Source organism: Nilaparvata lugens, chromosome 6, assembly GCF_014356525.2.
Source record: "Nilaparvata lugens isolate BPH chromosome 6, ASM1435652v1, whole genome shotgun sequence".
Classification (NCBI taxonomy): domain Eukaryota; kingdom Metazoa; phylum Arthropoda; class Insecta; order Hemiptera; family Delphacidae; genus Nilaparvata; species Nilaparvata lugens.
The window spans coordinates 46,364,129-46,386,682 of NC_052509.1; the positions used below are offsets into that span (position 1 = coordinate 46,364,129).

Below are 22,554 nucleotides of genomic sequence, written 5' to 3' on the forward strand. Positions count from 1 at the left end.
GCAAAATGGCCAATATACTGTCGAATAGGCAAAATTTGATCAAATTTCAGTTAATTATTACCTTGTAAAGATGTAATAACAAACGACAAAATCGCGATTCAGTGATCATCTTGCAAGATTATTATGAATGAACAGGAATTCCTCAGTTCTGCCAGTTCTCAAATTGTCTAATGTATAAAATTGGATGAACATAGTCTAAAAGGCTCCAGAAACAATATAAATGACACCCGAATAAGCTTATTTCTAAATTAACTTTTACGACCATGACCTGACTTTATTCAATTTGAAAACTTGGTGCAAAAGTTTGTTAACAACAAAAAACTCGGAATAAAATTATGGGAGAAAACACAAAAACTCGCTACAGCTTAATGTTACGCTACTTATGACAAATCCCACAACTGTGCAAGTGTGTGATGCTTTGTGCTCCACACGCACAGTCGCACATACATTTCTTTTGCAGCAAACGTAATAATCCACTAGTAGAGTCTGTCGTTACGAACAACTTGCAAGTTCGCCCAGGTAAGCTCATTCTGCTTTTGTACTTGCCCTAATAGCCTTGTGCCAAACCAACCCCCCCCCCACCCAACACCATGACCTCAGTTTGCGTGCAATCCATGCAGTTCCAACTTTGCTTAATTTCGCGTGTTAACCTAGCCGCCTATAATACAAGTTACAAAGCCATAAACCTCCTAAACGATTGCAGGAACAGATTCCTGCTCGTTATATCTAATGCAGTTCGTGCGTTAATTTCAAAGTCCGAGACATTAATTAACCTTTTAACGGTCTCCACCGTTCGATAAAAGCGGAGGATTACACAAATGTTGATTATATTTGAAGAGTCCATTTGAAGATTCAAAATACAACTTATGTATCAATTCGCAATTGAATTCAAAAACTGTATCCAACAAAATACTCTCTAGCAACTAAAAGTGGGTATCATTACGCTTGCATGTGAAAATGTACAAAGTTTATTCAAGGGTATGTTTAACGAAGTTTATTTGTGCAGGGTTATAACTATAAATCTATAACGAGATGAATACATTATTATTTAATAAGAAGTCTTTGTCAGTACCAACCATTTGAAATGTTGATCGTAGTTATGCTTCCACTAACATGATGTACTGTAATGTGTTCGAATAAAACTTTGTCCTCCAACCATTTCAATATAGTCATACTATAAGGCTGGGATGAATAATATCACCCTTCAATTCACATAATTTATAGCCCAGCCTGGCAGAATTACTAACTGCTATGAATTCAATTATGATGTCACTAAAGTACCACTTGACTTTAATCAAGTTCTAACTTTGAATCGATACAAATGATATTTTCCAATAAGGCTGGGAGCAAAACTAAAACTTAAACTTCGTCGCACATATTCCGCGAATTTGATGTTTAGCTTGTTAAATTGACAGCACTGACGAAAGCCTTGGCGCGAAAACTTTAGGCGGGAGTTTGGTGCGCGCCGGCGGGATTCTGTTTACGCGATGCTAAATTTGTTATCTTCGGCTGCAGCCATTCACAGGCGGTTGAGTCAACGATATACGCGCGCTAACTATGAATTTCAGACCACTCTAATGCAATTTGTACTGCGAAACATTATTAAATGCTTGGCAGCACTGATTGAAACTTGCTCGAATTTGGGAAGCAATCCACAGTACTGAGCAAACCACGCTCACGTTACAGTATCATACAACGCATTTGTGTGGCCTAATAAAGCAGAGGATTCTGAATGAACAGTTTCCCCCTTTTCATAGTATGACATTGAAATGCTTCTCAGTTCGATGTCAGGGTAATTGGAATTTGTGGTAATTATTTCAGTGAATGTTGAGACATGACACATTTTGGCATAGACAGCATTCCTCAATCATCAGTCTCATCACCTCATTAGTTGTTATAAATTACACCATCTCTAAAGCATTCGATATAAAAACATCTATATTTCAAGTTGTCTTTGATTGTAGTAACACAGGATTAAATAGATAATCAATTTATTCGAAACTCTTAAATCACTTAAAATCAATGTGGAACAGTAATATTTCCTAGTATTCCCAAGTATTTCATGAGAATCGATGCGACATTCTTTCAAGCTAACAGGAATGATTTGAGTGAAATATATGGCAACAGAAAGAATTTGAGAATCAATCCCTGATTTATTTTTAAAGTACGTTTCCGACTCTCCATTCCCCCTTGTCTAAGTCAGAGTTATTTCCGGCATGTTGGGAAGGTGTAAGAATGCACAAATCTCAGCAAAAATTTTCAACCACGCAAGGGAAGAGTTGTTTGCAAGATTTGTTACCTGTCCAATTTATTTGGAAATGCTAGGTCAGGGGAAACCTGACTTCCATTTAACAATCTATCTTCAGCTTCCCCTTTAGCAAACAAAGATTTAACAGCCACTTTTTCTCTGCAATCACCCTCAACCCCAAACCAAATTTAATCTTCTTCTGTACACTAAACCACCTTTAGATTACAGGTGGCGACTCCACCTCCCAATAACTACCACCATCTGCAAGAGGGTTGCTTCCTCCTGAATAATAAACGAAGTTTCTACTTATCAGTTAACTCTATCAAGAGGAGTAAGACGATCTAAATAGGTTAAGAAAATTATAATGCAAGTTGAATTATTAAAGTACAGTACAAAAAATTCTGATTCATATCAATGATTCAATTATCGATTCAATAAACATGTTTTATTTCCCAGCTCGACCGAACGAACGTAACTCAACGGAATGTACAACTCATGATATGAACGAATCGTGTGGTATACATAGGACCACTTGAATAACAACAAACTCAAGTGCCAAGCTCTCAATGCTTGCAACTTGCAAGGACTATCCAATTAACATTTCAAAAAGTTCAAACAAATTTATTTGTTATAAAATATCTATATTGTATTTACCAGTAGGTTGAACAAATTTACTCTCTCAATGAAGTCAGATAGAAAAACATATTGCATCCTAGAAAGGAGGTAACCACTCAGTCCAGACTCTCATGAGGTTTATATGAGTCCAAGCACATAAGAAGGAACACTTTTGTTTCTAGTCCCTGGTTCAAGCATTATCATAAATACAATCAACTTCTGCATATTAACCTCAAAGAAGGACTCCGTAATGGCATAGAAACAATATAGTTTCTTTACTCCGTGGTAATTGTTTTGAAATTTCTTACCCGACCACTTTGATTTACTTGAATGTACATCTCTTTAAACTGTGAAGACTGTTATAACAGAATACATAACAATTCATTGCTGGAAGTGTGGATGTGCCGACGCTCCACTTGCACACGGGCGTCATCCGACATACATCATCCGACCGCAGACGCAGACGCCGTGCAACTTTGTGTTTGCCATCAACGCGCGATCGAATGGCATTAGGACGGCATTAGACACACAAGCTTACGGATATGGAGATTAAATTCCGTATAAAATTACCATAAATCTAGGCCGGAACACCGGGCACTGTGGAGACGATAGCCGGATAACCGCAGCAGGTACAGGGTGCACCATCCAACTTCTGCATCAACTTCAGCACTTGCCACAACCGCCCCCTACCGAGTTAATCTGCAACTATACCAACATTCGGATAAACCGCCACCGGACGACCTAAACTTTGTCTCACTCCCACTCATAAACAAGCCCTCTCACCCTTTCCTGTTAAAGAGAGTACTCCTGTTATCTGGGCTTATCTAATTGCTTATTTATTGCGACCGCCCTACCCTCTGCCCCCATTACTCATCGTTACTGCACACCTCTGTCGTCACTCTCTCTTAAATTATCTTGAGCTGTTGAAATGCCTTCACATGAACCTCCACAGTGTAAACAATTAATCACCGAAAGCCTAATGAATGAAGTGTGAAGTTGAGACAAACCAGATGAGAGACTTGAATAATTGTGAGGTGCAATCACAATGGTGACCCAGCTGCCAGCACTTTGGGTTGTAAGCAGCTTTATGGTTTACCGTAGTGCCTAAGTTTCAAGGTGATGGAAACTTCAGTTGGATTCTATCCACATCTAGTGACAACACCTCGGTTATCACAAATTGCGTAACCAATCTTTTAGTGTGAGGATGAATTGAAGGTCGTGAGTTCTAATGAGAGAAATAATATTAAAAATTATAGGTTCCGAGCAATAATTAAGTGATTTTACATCTCATAACTGTCACTTTCAGCAAAACGGGCCTCAAACTGACACCGTCAACGGGTCAACCGATAATAGCTTGGCGCTCATACCTCAATCTGAGCAATGATGAGAAACCTTTTCTCAAAATTTACTATTAACTCCAAGGGGGTTTCCTGGAGGATACTCAGATAAGCTCCTGCTTGTGTGTGGGTAATAGGTTGAGATGTTTTAAATATTATTTTGAAGGAACGGAAAAGTTTTTTATTTCTAATCGCGTACATCAAATAATAAATATCTAAATTAGTTGATAAAATATTGGAAATTCGTGTAAAATGTAAGATTTTATGTCCCTTAATCTCAATACAGTATTTAACGTAGTATTCACAAGACTACTGATTGTGATCGTGTCAATGAGTAAAATTTTAAGTATTTCTCCAATTTTAAGTAATAATAGCACACAAGATTCATAAAACAAAAATTTAGGATATAACGGCAATTTTTGTCAGTGCATGGTAAGTAACGCAGCTGTGTACAATAATAATTGAAACAGCTATCGGGCACGTTTCAGGAATTTTGTTTCAGAACTTACCATGTCTTGTTGATAGACCTACCACAGAGTAAATATCAGAAGCAAGCCCATCAATTTCAATCGACAAAATCCTATCAACAAGTCCTCAAGAGCTAGCCTGCATGTTGACAAAACTCTCAAATTTTGTGCTCAGATTCCGTCGCAATCAAACGACGGTAAAAAGAAGCTATTAGATTCAGCAATAATACAATTGCACATTAAAAACTGATAAACAGAGTAAATAAATTACTTCAACATACTAATTAACGTGAATCCCCCAAGATCGAACAACTTAGAAAGGAAAGATCGGAAAGAATGAAATTGATGTGGGCTCGGAGGCGTATGGAGCAGCGGAACATAGCATAATATTGATCCAAAATATTGATTAGACGTGCTCTCTCAAACGAGCTATTCGAAGAAAATAACAAATCAATAAGTAAGTCAAGTAAAGGGTATCGAGTTGATTCCCGATTTGGAATATTGTATTACGTACGTCGCTGGGTTTACACACGGAAAGGATACCCTTGAAGTTGTTCTGACTCCGCAGTCTTCCTATCATCTGCTGTCAATAATAATTGCAGTTGAGAAACTCTACAGAATGTCTGACAGTTGATAGCACTGAGAGTACCTTTTCCCTGCTATTATAAAAACAAAATTAACTTGGCAAAAAATCATCAACAACCCCTGCTCTATAATAATTTAAATAATTTAGATATCAAATTTAATTAAAAATTCGAAGCATGTGAATTTTTATAAATTTAAAAACGTTGATTTTGTGGTTGCAGGATGTAGGATGCAAGTGAGTGCATGCTGGGGTCTGCTGGCCCTGGTGGTAGCTTCGGCAGCATCATCATCATCATCATCATCAGTGTGCGATCTGGAAGCATGCTCGTGCGCAGGCGCCGGACATGTGCACTGCGATTGTCGACGCTCTCAAATCAAGGTAACCAAAAGCTATTCTCTAGTTTATTATAGCTAAATAAAATAATTTCAACAGAAAAGAGTGTGTCTTTCTTGCTAAGGATGTTGCCCAGAATTAAACGTAGATGGTAATAGGTATGATGATGAGAGATGGTTGCAACAACAGGTTCAGAGACTCAGAGAGTGAGTTCATAATACGTGTTATATCATATACGTGTTATGTTAGGCCTATACTTGTAATACCGTATTACAAGTGAATAACTTTATTCATTTATTGAAATGTCATAATTTTTTTAAGCTTATAACTGTCAGTTAGCGACAATTCTAATTTGAGAACTGAGAACATGGCGTTTGTCTTATCTAATATCATAGCCACCTCTAATAGAGGTGGCTATGCTAATATGCGTGAGCTACATTTGTAGGCTCCGACTATTAATAAAGGCATATTTATTTGGCGTATTTCCTGTTAGCAATTAAACAATTAGTAATAAAGAATTAGCAGTCGATTTTGAAATTTGCAGACATTTATTTTCAATATTTTTTCTTTCACTTAGTATTTTTGTCATTAAATAAAATGAAAAAAATGAGTAAATATTAAAGTATTGACTCTTTGATCTTGTTCTCTTATGTTGTACCATTCTTCCATTTCTTCTTCATTTTTGCCATATTCATGATAATTATCATGATATCACTTTGTCAACATTTTCTCAACATGATGAGTATGTCCTTGATCCTAAATATGTTTCTTGGAGAAAGATGAGAAATTAGAAAGAAATTGAACACACATTGTTAAAATATTGTAGTTTTCCTCAATATAGCTTCTATTTTCAAGAAATTGTTCATTTTCATATTCTGCTTGTTTTTCATTGTTAATCAAGTGCTTCACCCTTTCTAGACGGGTTCCAAAACTCACTCATGAAGCCCAATCTACAGTTCTATCCAACAAATCGTTTTGAAATTAATTGTTCACTCGTTCCTCTCCTTTCAAAACCCCACTCCAGAAGTACAAACCAATATCCCCAGCTATAACTTGCTCATGACACTTAGAAATTGATTGCGTTTGGCCCTACTATAGGTACCTTCCAGTGCCCCAACAAGGGAAGCGTTTGATGTGATATTGTTAAGGCATGCGAAAAGATAAGATTTGACGGGAGTGTCCGAGCCCGTGCTGCAACACGGGACAACGGTCCAGCGACCAATTCACCCAAACGGCGTGCTCAATGGTCCGTGAAACGATTACGATTTCATGTCCAGTCGCTATCACGCCAATTTAGTGCTCAGTCAGCATTCCTACTATCTATGCCTGGCTACTATTATCTGATTCTCGTCCTTTAATATTGTCACATATTGTCCCAAATCTTAAATTCAATTGATTTATTCTGAAATAAAATTAGCTGTGATAGCAAGTCAGAGTATAATGAAATAAAATGAATTCAGATTAAAACTAATCATGCTCGAATGAAATACATATTCAACTTTAATATTTTCTTCAAAATTATATTATTTGGTTTTGGAACTCCAAATTCAAGTCAATAGAGAGCGAACATTGATTGCTCTATCAAGACGAGCAGTTTATTGTTCCAACAAATCTATTTGATTAATTATATTTTTATTGATGCTTAATGATTAAAAGAAATATATATATATATATATATATTATATATATATATATATATATATATATATATATATATATATATATATATATTTGAACTAAGAGTCAATCATATTGGTAAATTTGGAAAAAGACCTAAAGTGATTAAGCTCCAAAATGAAAAGAAAAGTAGAGATTTGAACAAAAAAGGAAGTAGTTTCCTCAAGGAAAGTACCGGTAACAAACTAAATAATATTAAAGAACAGATACCGTTGACTTAGAAATTCAAAACTTTTTGGAATAAGAAGAATATCCAGGAAATGTTGGTACCATCAAAATAGTATCATTTGATATAGAAAAAGCATGTCTTGAGATCATATTGTGGGTGATTGAATTCTTGGTCTCAGTAGCCCAAGTCCAATGACTCCAATTGATACGACAATGAATATCAACTCAACAACATAGAGAATCCCAAATATAAAGCAATGATAAATTTGTAACTGGAATGATCTCAATATGTTCCCAAGACAATGTCTTTCACTGATTTCTATTCTATCATATTCCCATTGCAACATATGGCATAGAACAACATAATGCACCAAAATTAAACCAATTGAAATCCAATGTCTAAATAGAACAACGAATTCTCGTACACACTTTGTTGTTTCATCATTCCCTGCGCCACCCCCATATCATTAAAATGCGAAGCTCCAATAGAATTATAAACGAATCGACCAAACGAGGGATCTCAGTAATTGCTATTTTGCACGCTTGGGAATACCAGTTAAAATTTAATCACGACGGCATTGAGACTTCTGCTAAAATTCAACAGAAAGCGAATTTGTTGATAATTAAATTAACATTTACAACGATGATATATGGAATCAGTTCAACTGATTTGTGATATGAGGCTCAATTTAGAAATTGGAGAGATATGAATAATTTATGATTGATCGCTTCATTCACTAAAGTTCAGTTCGCATTGAATGACAAAATAATTATGAATGGGGCTAACAATTGGAGAGCCAAATTAGTAAGCTATCGTGTTTTTCATAAAAATTTATCGATTTCCACGTTTTTATAGCTATCTGAAGTGATGAAAAATTGAATGAGAGACAAAAGAATCTGAAAGAGTTAACATTTGTAGAACTTCAATTACTATTATGGACAAGTTCATTCTTCGTTTCCTTCCCAAATGGAAATGAAAAACTTACATGGAGAAATTAGAATTGAAAGGAACGTCTAATCATAGTCAGTGGAGAAAACTTTGTACTAAATAATAGAATCCTCGTTCAGTCGCATTGAAAACTTTTCATTCGACTGATCAAAGCTTCAAATCCTTTCATCAATGATTTCGAGACTTCGATGCTTTACTTTTAATGTAGGAGAAAACGTTCAAATACATGAGGGATTATATTATGTAGGAGCCTTTTAGAGAGTTATAGACCTAACATCAGTTCGCAAACATCCATGAAACATGCTTCATTTTTCATCAAATTGTTCAGGATTTGAATATCGGTTGAAGTTGTTTCCAAACTTAAGTTTAGAACTCATCCTAATTTCAAAGTTGACTACCTTCTAAAATTCGTATTTCGGATCGTCGGAGATCTTGTTTTTAGTATATTTTCAAGAATTAGACGTATGTCAAGTGTAAGAAATTAGAAAGAGAGTGAAGAATAAAAATAATCATAATATAGATTATATTACATATCGTCCACACCATTAATTATTGTAGCTTATTAGATTAGAAATGTAGTAGGAATAAAAATATTAGAGTTCTTATATTGAGATACCTGATAACTTTGAGGTAAATTGTATTCGTTAATATTGTAACATATTTAAATCTGGGTAGATAAAAAGCCCTAACAGAAATAATAATAGGTCTAAAAATAAAGTAATTGGCTAATATCGCCAAGCAGATAATAATCAAGATAAGATAGCATCAGCTTGTTCTGGCTAAATGGTACAAGAACCTAAAAAGGATTTGAAGGAAGTTTATTGCTCATAAATAGATTATTATATAAATATTTGAAGATTGAGGTTATGTAGATGTATTCACGGATCGGTGACCTAGAGATCGATCAAACCGAAGAACGTAGAATCTGACCAAAACCCCTTGGCAGAGCTTTATTGCATTCGGATGGTGTGCAATGTGAAAAAACACCCATCCACGTGGCTAATTATTAGGTAGCATGGAATTAATATTAATGTATAGAATATTAACTAGCATGCAAAGAGCGTAAATAAAAAACCAAATAAAAATAATTTAATGTATTCAGGAAATAAGAGTTACCAGGCGCATGAATACCGAATAAAATTTGCATGCACCAATAGTAAAACGGCAGTTAATAGGCGGCAACTGTAGACCAATTCAAAAATATTTATATATATTTATAGAAATGTACTAGATTTTGTGTAAAAATTTGTGTAATCTATGTTATCAATATGGATCGAATGCAAAGAAATTATTAATCATATAATCTAAGCAATATTCTGGCATTTTTTGTAAGATCTATTTGAATTTAATGGCGGAGGATTGGGATATTTAAATTTTATGCTAATTTGAAAGTCGGAAAGAGGATCTGTAAAACTTGAAAAGGAAGAACCAGCACTCGCCAGCCAGATGCCACCATAAGAGGACCCCAAATATTTTAGAGCGAAGTACCTTATTAATAATTTTGTAAAAATTTAAAGTTAAAGTAAATTATTAAATTTCTTAAAAGACTTCGTGATGCTATTGTGAAGCAGAAGTCATTTTTCATTTTTATTAAATTTATAACCCCTTGGAGGAGACGATTCCGGCTACCATATTCCCGGACCACATGGAGTTGGATCGATATCGGCGGCTTACAAGAAGATTTTCGACACGTGAGTGATTTAAATTTGAATTTAGTGATGGGCGCCCTAGTGCTTCGAAATAATCTGATGATCAAAGCTAGCTCGCCGAAAGGGTTATTATAAATTAAGAAATTAATAAGAGTAATACTTGCGCAAGTAAAAATTAGTATTAAAGGTATTTAATTGAAAGAAAAATATATAGATCAATATTTTAGAAATTTCTATTTAATCAAAGAAGTACGAAATCTAGGCTATCAAACATATGCATCAATATTCAATTTTTGCAATACAATTTGCGATAATTTATCATAGTTCTAATTCACTAGATGAATGGCTCTACCTATTCCGTCAGGTGCCGAATCTTGCACCCTGAGATGAAAATATATATTCGATACAAGTAAATCTACTAAATACTAGAGATTTTAATATATAGATATATTTGGATTATTAGTGGCTAATTTATCAAGCTGATCTTAGAGCACATATTTTTGATTGAATTATCCAAGCCGACAAGTATTAGCAAGTACATGTCACAGCTACATGCCAAAGAATGCATATGATTTCAAGATAAAGGCACATGGTAATGATTCGTGCCACAAATCTAGAATATAAAGTTTAGCCTGTGATATTTTTATTGATTTCAAATATTGTTCTATTTTTTATATTATATTTTATATCGCTCTATATATATTTTTTGCCTCGACTGATCTTTGCATTATTTATGTAATATATGTGTAAAATTTTCATGGTGTGCAATTTATTTTATATTCCTCATCTCTATAGTATAAGTATCATTTATATATATATATTTATTATTATTGAATTACAAGAGTTATTGGAGAAGCCTATATCTAGGCCTATCAAGATTGTTTAAGACTGAATACTATTAGAAAACCACGACCTAATTGTATTAAATCTCATGCTTTACCGACTGATGCCAAGCAGGAGGCTAATCGTTATTTTTATATAAAGAATAACGTGACAATATTATAGAGATATTGTGGTGTTCTTTGTACCAAAAACTATGAATAAATTATATTTGAAAATTGTTTAGCTTCACATGTATATATAGAAAGATTATGAAGCCATTGTTGTAGGGCGTAGAATAAAGGATGTGTAGTAGCAATAAAAAAGCCAAGTGGTTTTGGATAAAAATACATTGCCTCCATATTTGTAGCTTGATAGACTGTATTATGTAAATGTAGCAAAAGGAATAACAGAGGAAAGAAAGCAGGATAAAGAAATGCAATGTTTCTGCACGAGAACAAAAACAGAGAAAAAATAATGTTGCCTCTGTAGAGTTTGAGAGAAGATTAGAAATTGCCAGAAAGTAAAGCCTTTGAAATTGTTTGGGAGTATGATTACATGCTGGAGAGTTTGTGTTCTCTTTCTCTCATTCTGTCCAGAGAGAAAAATTTCCATTTTAAATATTTGCAGCTAGATATAATTTATTAGGGGCTCACAAGTGCGGCTCTACTGTCTCTGTTCTGCACGATGAATGCTAATAGAGCTACAGGTCATCTCAAGTGGAATATTTTAAATTAGCTTCATTCTTCATTTGGAAATACTCGAAGCAGTAGACAACTCGCGATTCTATAGAAGCCACGTGCCTTTGCCTAGAAGTAATTTATATGGCACAAGTTTCCTGTCTCAGGTAAAGTTTGTACAATCTTAGGAACTGATTGGAGCTTCAACTTGCAAGCTTCAGAACTCATAACAATTATACTTTGACTCAAGAGGAAACATTACTCTTCTTCCTCACCTGCAATATTAATCTATCTTTACTGCAGCAATTATTGTACTTTGTTCTATTTCTTGAAAAAGTAGAACCGACTAACTTGATATTTTGATTGATCTTCAGTTTAGTGTGCAGCAGAAATAATGGTGAATTTGTGAGATCCAATTCAATTGATATTAGTCATCTTCAAGAATGGTAATATAGTGTTACCATTGTTGAAAATTGTTTTTTTTCCTTGAAGAGGTTGCAAAGAGTTCAGGAATGATGAATTTCAGTAAACACTGATGCAATAGCCTATTTATATCAATATATGAACGTTGGAGCCTTGCACCAACATTCATGGGCAAGATTCATGGGCACCAACATTCAAAGGCGGGATGCACACCGGAGAAACGCATTTCGTGAAGCCCTCTTCCATGAAACTTGTTTCATGCAATCCGTTTCACTCGCGCATGCATACAAAAGAAACGTTCCCTGATTAATCTTATCAGTCGATTGCGGGCAACTTTCGTTGCACGTTTCCTTAAACTTTTTTCACGAATCGCGTTTCTCCTGTGTGCATCCCGCCTAACTCTCAATAAATCTTCTAAATTTACACTTTCTATGACAGTAATAACATCGCAACTTCTATTAATGTTAATGTTTAATGTTATCTTTGGTAATGTAATTTTCCAATAAATATTAGAATGAGGAAACCCCAAATGACATTAGGTCTAAGGTTGAGTAAAAAACTAGGGTAAGTTATATTTATCACTGACAGTTTAATTCCATTCGGATTAGAGAATGCTTTAGAGAATAGCTTCAATAGCTTTTCAATTGTTGGAACTTTTCTGTTGAGAAGATTGTATAAAGTATAATATCTCAAGAATGAGATAAAAATCCACAAGTACCCTTCAAAAATTTTCATTTACTCACCACAACATGTTTTGATTTTTTATAGCCATTTACAAGTGGGAAAAATTATTTCCATACTATAAGGAAAAGTGCATATTTAAACTACATCTGTAGGCCGTTTTGATATTTCAGATGATATTGGAAATGGGAAAGCCTGCACGTAAATTGGAATCAGTTTACTTGTTGAAGTAGCTCATGAAACTCTGTTTCAAACTGAATGGAAAAAATATTGCAGTATCCAATACCAACCAATAAAGAAATGAGTTCTACTTGATTGGATTACAGCGAGTAGCGCTGAAAGGAAAAATGCACAAGCCAATCAAATACGATGGTCGCTCGAGCTGTTGCAGAAATTAAGTGATGAATATTTCCGCTGTCTGGAGCGTAGACTGGAATGGGGAAATAGGAAATGGAAAGGTCGTTGCTATCTGGATGGATCGACGACTAGAAGCAATTGTTTTTGTTTCTATCGACTTTTCATATTTTGTTTACTCCGACACTCGCACACAGCCACACACTCACCCACAACTGAACTGGAAAAGACACACAGCAAAAATGATTCGAGCGAAATGAAGAGAGGATTTCTGGCTCCAGTTCATATGTATTGTCTACAATGGCACTTGTTTACTTTCTGCCAGAAGCCAGATTGTTTTCACCGGCACGAATTTCGGCGCGCTGTTGACATTTTCTGTGTTGTACAGCTCCATAAAAGCGTATCTTCCCCGTTTGCAGTGCTCAAGCACTAATAACATTAGATCGCTCCAAATTTATAGCTTGTTCCTACGTCTCCTTGATAGACTCACTTGAGAGAGATAGCTCAAGCAAGCATTCACCTGAGCGGAAGAACTTGGCGAAATAGGGAAAAAATAAGTAAAAAACTATTAGGTATTAGCAAATAGCAAATTTTTAATAGAGGAAAAAACATGAATGGGAATTATATTTGGTAATAGAAATGTTATATTAGGAAGAAAGGTATACAAGGTATAAAAAGGTACGTATATAAAGGTATATAAGGTAGAATTCTATTAGGAAGAAAGGTAAGGGAATGTAGAAATAAGGAAAAATAGATGTGAAGTAGAAGAAAACAGAGAAAATTGAGAGGAACATAAACACAGGTCATGAATCAGGTTGTAAGAGAGAAATAGAGAATCAAGACTTTAATCAAGTAATATTAAAGGCATGAGTATGTTCTTATCAAAATGGAGAACATTATAAAGAATAATTATTTCTTCAACAATTCAAATATTCAAAATATTTTGACCCCAGACTGTGACACTTTCGGTTCTAGAAATTATAAAACACAGTAGGCTCCATTAAAATACAGATCAATAATATTTTTTCTAGAACACTATAGAAAATCAAATTAGACTTTCCTGTGAAATCAATAATTGATTCCGGTTATGATGAGAAGATTTAGCTAGATTGAAAAATAGTATATTTGAGAGAATAATCCTAAATGATAAAATTTCTTCAAAGTTTTGAGAAACACAATAATATTGCACTAGTGTAGCCTATAATGTTACCATACATCATCTTTCAAAATTTAAGCCTACCACTGTGAATATAAATCGTTCGTGTTGATAAAAGTTGATATTACAGTATGGTTGGCATACGAAGTCCGAGTTTGTATGGGCAGCATGACAAAACTTGCAAACAAATTAGGTAGAACTTTTCCTATTCGTATTCACTGTCAACCCTTTCTTGTTGGAAAAATCGTCCATACTTCCAATATTGTATAGGCATTCAGTAAAGATATCAAGTATTTCCTTAGTTTTTAAGATAATAATTATTCAAATGAATTCCTGAGCTATCAACTTCGCACAAGTCTCCAGTTGAAGAGAGTTTACCATTTTCAGAGTTTGTACGGAAAGTTTGCTAGGAAGATGGGAAAGATTGCATAATAATTTGCGACAAACTTCTCCAATATTCGCACACTTCCCAGAATCAGACTTGCATTGCAGCAAATTGTTCAGAACAAAATATGATTCTTCATTTTATATTGCTTGTGAACAACGATCATTGAACATTTATATAGAAGTCGTCTTCAACAACCTGTTATTTCTATGTTATGATACCCAATTTGACAAACTTCACTGCTAAAGTAATGAAATGAAATAAAAATTAGTAAAATGAAAATAACAAATAACTTCAATAGAAATAAGGCCTTTAATCATTTTTAATAGTAATACAAATTTTTAAATTTACATATAGAGATATAAGTATAAGAAAATGCCATTACACAATACAATATACAAATAAAACATTTTGAAGGAATACAAATACTGTATAGGCAAGAGAGAGAGGATTATATTATTTTTCTACATAGTTCATCACTTATAACTAACAAAAATAAGATACATGGAGAAGAAGCTACAAATAAAAAAGTTATATTCATACTTTGAGACTTATAATAATTATTTACCTTGATTCTTTTAATTTATTTTCAACACACATTAGACAAACTGAGATCACAATGTGATATCGCAGCCTTAATAGAAATTACTATTGGCTATTGAAAAAATTACAGAAATTTCTCAATGGATTATACTCATGAAATACGGAAGATAACATTAAATCTGAATAGATGTATTTTCATTCTGGGAACCGACATTCCTTGTAATATCCATTCACTTGAAGCGCCTGTTCGTAATGATTTATTTTTAGTTTTCTTAAGTGAAGAATTCTTGTTTCGATAATTTTTTTTTAAAAATTTCCGAACTAAAAGAGAATTCTAGTATATTTTAAAAAACTTGAATGACAATTGTTTTAGAAATGTATTAATATTTTGAATTATAGCTCATTTTATTCAATAAAAATGATAAAACAAATATCAAGGATACACTGACTGTAATTCGTTTTCCAATAAATAAGGATTATACGCTTTTGAGGTACAGTCTATATAATATTTCACATTTTACAACATGTTTCATAGGAGAGTGTCTATTAATATTCCATGAACTAATGATTGCTAGCATTCAGTGGCCTTCGAAAGGAAATTTTCCTTCAATAAAAAAATTTACAACCATTCAGGGAAGAAAAACTTGGTAGCTCTCCTAGCTAATACAAAGGAGAAGCATTGACGTGCTAAATCCATGAAAACGGGTTGACGTGTCAGAGTCATTAACTTTTAAAGGCTTGGCAATATCTCTAAAGACATGTCAGAAAGCACTCACTGTTATAGGAAAAAATCTCGGAGGGAGAGAGAGAGAGAGTTAGAAAGATAGAATATTTACACAGGTGTGTACACTTCAGATAGCCGAAGAACACTCCCCAAGTTGTCAACGTAGTCTATGAAAGACATAAAACAGCTAAATTTAAATATTACACCATGATACTCTTCTACTTTGTTCGGTGAGGTGATTTGAGCAATGACAATTCCAAAATAGCGCTGACAACATTTCTAAACTCGAGCTATTAATCTAATGACTTACCTTACCTAGCCTTCATTCATAAAATATAATGTACACACCTATATATAGTGCGATAGCATTGGTTTCTATTCAACCAATAATGACAGTTATGAGTAGATCTCCCTTCATTTTTTTCTAATTTTAAACAACGAATTTATACAGTATTGGATCACTGTCGCAGGAATTTACTGCTTCACTACTTAAAAATACACTGATAAATTACTGCTATTACATTTCATTCCAAATAATACATAGAATTTGCCTATAAACACCTGATGTAGCCTTTTTTTGAGCAAAATTTGGAAAATCCGTCTCATCATGACGAATATTTTCAACCTATGATATGATAATATAACATTCAAAAGCAATTATTAATTTATTTTCATTCAGCATAGTAGGTAATAATGTTAATTGGACAATGTATTATCACGATTGAGTAAAAGCAATTCAAACTTAATTTCAAATGAAATGAGGATGGAATTCATGACCACATTTCATACATCTATATCATTTCGATTGAAATAGGATGAATTAAATCCATGACTTTGATTTCATACATCTGTATGTATAGCGTTCCATTGCAATAAATTATCATGATATTGTTTTTAAAATACTATATTGTTTTTATTTAATCAGGTAGTCAATAAAACTAATTATCATAATGTTATCTGTTACAGGAAGTGACACTTGAAGCTAAAGTTGACGAGAAGAGTGGCAAGACGTGGACGAACTCTTCATCCACATTCATTCCAGAGATAATGAGTGTGGTGAGAATAGAGCACTGCGACATGGTGAAGATAGGAGAGCGCGCGTTCGCGCATGCAGCCGCACTCAGGCAAGTCAACTTGACTGGCATCGGGCAGCTGCAACTGGCAGAGCAGTCGTTCAACTGGCACCACAACATCGACCTCGACGAGGGACAGCAAGCCGGGTTGGCTGTCGAGATTTCACACACCTACCTCCCCTTAATTCCTAGCTACGCATTGAAAGGCACCATTCTGACAATCAAGTTGAACAATGTGAGTGTAGACACAGTGCAGCCGTTCGCGTTTGCATCGCTGGTGGACACTGAGCGAATCGACGTGGTCAATAGCAGAGTGAAGAACTTTGAGGGCCAAGCGTTCAAGAAGTTCTCAGTGCAGCGGTTGATGTTCTCCGGATGCAGCCTCCCAGTCTTACCATCCAGGTCCTTCGTGGATTTGGAGGTAAGAGGTGAGCTTCGTTTCGAACAAGTGCACTTCGATTCGATACGAACTCTGGCGGTGAAGATCCGAGGCACACAGCAGTTCACTATGACGGGCTGTCACGTGGGCAGAATGGAGAAGGAGTCGATATCAGTGCGCACCGAGGGTCACGTCACCATCAGGAACAATGTCTTCAACACTGTCATGGCCAACTCTCTGGGAGGGATGACGGTTGAGGCGCTCAACCTGAGCCACGATGGCAAACAGGACTTCAACTTCCTCAACAATTCCGTCAGCTTCTTCGAGGAAGGTGCGTTCACATTCAACACGTCCGAGTTCACTCCGAAACTGGGCGACATCACGCTCCTGCACCCGCACTGCTCCTGCCAGAACTCGGACACACTCTCTCACGCCATACTCTACACATCGGCCGACGGCCTCAGGCAGCCTCCCATCGACGCCACCAGCTTCATCTTCTGTCAAGAGAAGCCCAACCGATTCATCTCCGTCAAACAGTTCAACAAAAGCAACTGCCAGGAGATGTTCATCAAACGCTATCTACTGATTATTGTCTTCTTCCTCACCGTACTAGTTGCTTGTTCTGGTACATTCTATTACATCTGTAGGATTCGTGTGAAGAGGTACATCGATGTGCCGAATAACAGTACTGATGGCAAAGTTTCGTTCAAAGCAGGGACAAAGCTGCCCATTATGGTTGTGCCTGATGGAAGGACTTATCGTGAAACTGAGCTGCATGTCATTGATGAGCAGGTCGAGCCTATAGTCGAATACATTCCACCTCATGGTGCCAAAAACTAGTCATTAAGTATCTTACTACTAGTATATTATTATATGATCTCTTATCAATTTAAACCATGTCACGTGTAAAGAATGGATATACCCACTTATACTTCTTTCAATTTTAATTTTTCCAACATTTGGCTCATGCTGAATTACAATAAGCATAAAAATTACATACAGATTCATAAAAAATAGTAAGAAAATCATAAGGATTTTCAAGAAACTCGGATACGATCTAATGCAAATGTAATGACATTATAATTATATGGAATATCAAAAAGTAGACTGCTTTAATATTCCATTATATTTGTTATTTCATGTCTTCAATGAATATAATGAATTTAATATTGGATATAATAAAACCACACATTAGTCAGAACTGAGCAAATAATAATAATAATAATAGTCAATTGTATCCAAATATTTCATGCATTCACAAGAATGAGATTTAAAAACTGAGAACTCTTAATTAGAAGTAATATATCACAGACTTTGGTAAGAAAGGCGAAGAAGATATGAAGTAGGTACAGATAAAAAAGTATAAGATACTAATAGGTAAATGGTAAACATTTATAAATTATCATTTGAAAACACAGTTCTTGAGATATTGTATCCTGTATAGTTATTGACGCTATGTTAACATAGTTCATAGAGGATCATGACTGTATTATTATATTATTGAGAAACAGAAGTAATGATACCCTTTTAATTCATTTTTTTGCTACCTGGTTAATAAAGGCACATTCATGTAAACTTCTAAAAAGTATCTGGACTGTAATCAGTGTGTTTAATTCCAATTTTATTGAACGTAATCTCAAAAATTATTATTCAATGTGACCTCAATTCAATCTAAAATTTCTCATAACAAAATTGAAACCTACTAAATTTACATTTATTAGTATAAGTCAACCCAGTATTAGCCAAAGCAGTGATGTGATCTCACTATAATTTTAAATATTGATTACAATATGAATAGAATAATCATTATTGTATAGAAGTTGTATATAACATGTCTTAATCAAATATATTTAATGAAAGTTTCTCGACAGTAGACACTATTTCATTCTGTTTTGCATTATTTGCATTAAATTAATTGTTGGAAAATAGACAATAATTTTTGAATCTTTCAATCAACATTGAATATAGGTGACAAAAATTAAAGCTTTACAGATATTGATTGAGAAACTAGAACCCTTTGACGATAGAAAGCCGTAAATATAATTTACTCTTCATGAAAGAAACTACACTCATTATTTATTAAGAAGTTGGGTTTCACACCTAACTTGAAAAGAAAAAGCTTTAAAGAATTCAAGTTTCAGATAAAAATTCAATTTTATAATAAGTTTAGTTTTCAAACTTGGTCTTGTCCATGCCAATCACGGGGCTACTGATGAACCACCAGTAAGATAAAGGATAAACAGAGCTTAGTAAAACAACACTACTGATTCCAATTGTCCAGTCGAGAAACTCCCAACAAGTTTCTCGAGTAACGTTCTTGGAGAAGAGCCCGCTCAATAAAAGTTTAACCCTATCAAATCCAGCTACCAACTTCAGCAGTTCTGTACTTATCAACTCTGGTCTGGCGAGTAGAGTTTATTTGCTTTTCTTCAATTTCACATGTCATAAAGTTAAAGTACAAATCAGACTTAAAAATAAAAACCTTTTAGGAATACTTCTATTAGGATCAAATTATATAATTCAATTCGAAAAACACATTATTATTTTGCCGATAACATGAATCATGAAAAGTGTTTGTGGAAACATCTCATTCGTGTCAACTAAAGTATTGTGAGAATCAGCCTATCTGATTCATAACTATGTGACTTACTGAAAAAATATTCATTCTAGAAGGGACTGTTGAATGAATAAGTTTGATCAAAAGAATCCCTAATGATAAGATTACAACGTAAAGAACCTTAAAAAATTGAAAATAACAATGTTTAAGAAGATATAACAAAAATAAAAGCTTAATTGTGTAGTTGAGTGGTTGAGTACTTGTCCAAAACCATTGAATTATAAAGAAATATTATAATCAAATCATGATTCACTTTTTCAATGACAATCAGATTGAATTTGTTTTACAAATTGACAGTTGTATGTATTGACATACTTTATTCAAGTGGAATGCACAATTGAAATATTATGTGAGCAAATAATTCCCTTGAAAATTATTTGAATAGCAAATACAATAATTCTGTTTTATCTGGCAAGAGACTTATCTAAGAGCTGAGACTTTATGGAATGCGTAATGAATCATCATTCCAATATCATAGAAAGAATAATCTTCATAAATAATACATGACAGATATGACTCAGGATATGACAGATAATATACTGCATGAAAAATACAGCATTTTCTATTGTTTTCATATATTTCAGAGATCACTTCATTCAAGGAAATTGGTTTACGTTTATAAGCATAGAAAACTAGTTTCTATATGATAGTCTTCTTAACATGATAAACTCAACTATTATTATTACCACCAATATTGTAGAACAAAACAAAATAATGTTCCACCGATTTGTATATAATATTCTGTACTAATGTACGATTTGTATTTATTAAGATGATAGAATACCGAATTGATGTACAATTTAATCAATCATTCCATTAAACAATGAAGAGAGGATGTGTTGATTTTTTTATTAACAGCATTTATCCCAATTCGATTTAACGGTAAGCTATACCAGAGCAGGTTCCTTCAAGCGAACTGACAATAATGCATATCACAAGCATGAACGAAATTTATACATGAAAAAAGTAAGAAGTGTCTTTATTTTGCACAGACTTGTGCTTTCTAGCTCAGTGTGAGAGAAATCAATAAAGTATGAATCATGTGACTGAATTGAAATGTTCTAGATTAGAAGATCTTCTTTCAATTTCATCGATAATGATTAATTTTCAAGATCGTAGACCTAAATTAGAATTTTTGAAAAGGATGATTTCCAGACGGAAGAAAAATGACGATTAGAAGGACGAATGGAACTTCAGTTTCTGGTGGGATCCGAATCACATAAGGATGATCTTGAAAGTACATGAATGGTGAGTAGAAAGGTCGGCCACTCTTCCAGCAAGAAAATCTAGCTAGCGGCACTTCTTTAAAAAAATTTGAAACAATCGATAAGCGAAAAGATACAGCTAACACCACTGGGTCTCATATTCCCCAATTTGTACAGCAAATTGATTTGCACGGTTTAGTTGATTAGTATTATGTTAGTGTAGCGGAATGATGGAAAGATGCACATCCACCAGAATCACAGATAAATGCACAGATAAATCGCTCCCTTCTCACTAGAGAAGGATGAATTCCCACAGAACATGCAAATACCATAACCAATTTTAATAAGTCAATTAAATCGATACAAAAGACCAACTTTTGTTGAATGCCTAACACTTTGTACCTCAAGATGTAAGAGTAGAAAACCATTCTGCCATTTTCAAGTTAAGAAGCCCTTGATCAGCACACCAACAAAACAAAATCCATGCTTAACACGAGAAATTTATACTAGATCAGTTCTGGTTATTGAGGAAAACGTAACTTCAATGTATCTGCTTGGGATTACGTTTAGCAATATACAGCTTACAATCTGTTGATCAGCAACAGCGGAGAGATTTTTGGTTAATACCCCACTGATTTAAAAAAAAAATAAATCAGAGATGGCAGATGGGACATCTAAATTCTAATACAAACTATCCAAATGGAACGATCAAGAAAACCCCGAAATACGATTCACAAAAGAGGATAATGCTCATTGTACTAAAAGTCCGCTTTCCGGAAAACTTATACTACACTAAATGTCGCGCAATGTGACTCATTCGATCAAATTGATCTCCATGAGAGATTTCCTGATCAGTGACATGTGTTACTACTGTACTGATTAACTTGAAATTTTGCATTTAGATTCGCAATTATTTTATCGAAGATGGTTATAGGCTTGTTTTAAATTCTTCAAGATTTCAGTGGGTCAAGTTTTCAGTTTGTCAAGTTTTTAATTATATTTACTTTTATATTTTATCTTTCGGAGCACGAAAGACCTGCGAGTAACAAATTAGGAGCTAGGAAGCTGAGCTGAAATTACACTGAATAACCCAGACCTTTTAAAAAGTTTCTATAGAAATAAGATAAATTGTTCCACAACAGAGAAAAATAACCATAGTACCACCCCACTCAACTGCAAACATTTTTAAAAATAAATTCTACATGCACACATTTCGATGTTGTTGTAGTGAGTTTAAGAATCTCAGAGTAGAAGCAAGCAGAATGCTAACCTGAATGGAAGAATGGCGTCGAGAGCCTGGTTGACGGTTGGAGGGCTGGCCAGAGCAAAGCCCTTGCTCAGCAGCGTCGAATGCTTCGCGAATATCTGCCGAGCTATCTCCTCCACATTCTCCATGTCCTCCTCCAACTCATCTGAAAATCAACAAAATCATCCTCAATTTGTATTCGTATTCATACTATAGTTTTCTATTCTATATTAGCCTACT

At 34.4% G+C, this 22,554-nt stretch overlaps 2 protein-coding genes across 2 annotated transcripts in view; one reads left to right on the forward strand and one right to left on the reverse strand.

The window, feature by feature from the left end:
• LOC111048495 overlaps window positions 1-20,698 on the forward strand; it is a 49,454-nt gene extending 28,756 nt beyond the window's left edge. Inside the window, exons 2-3 of the mRNA XM_039430923.1 lie at window positions 5,474-5,631; window positions 16,761-20,698. Coding sequence (XP_039286857.1) covers window positions 5,482-5,631; window positions 16,761-18,086 — 1,476 coding nt within the window. The 5' untranslated portion in view covers window positions 5,474-5,481 and the 3' untranslated portion in view covers window positions 18,087-20,698. The remainder of the gene's footprint in view (window positions 1-5,473; window positions 5,632-16,760) is intronic.
• The window catches only part of LOC111048490 (E3 ubiquitin-protein ligase MYCBP2), a 287,490-nt gene that overhangs the window by 201,656 nt on the left and 63,280 nt on the right, over window positions 1-22,554 (reverse strand). The window contains 1 exon segment of the mRNA XM_039431468.1: window positions 22,339-22,480. Coding sequence (XP_039287402.1) covers window positions 22,339-22,480 — 142 coding nt within the window.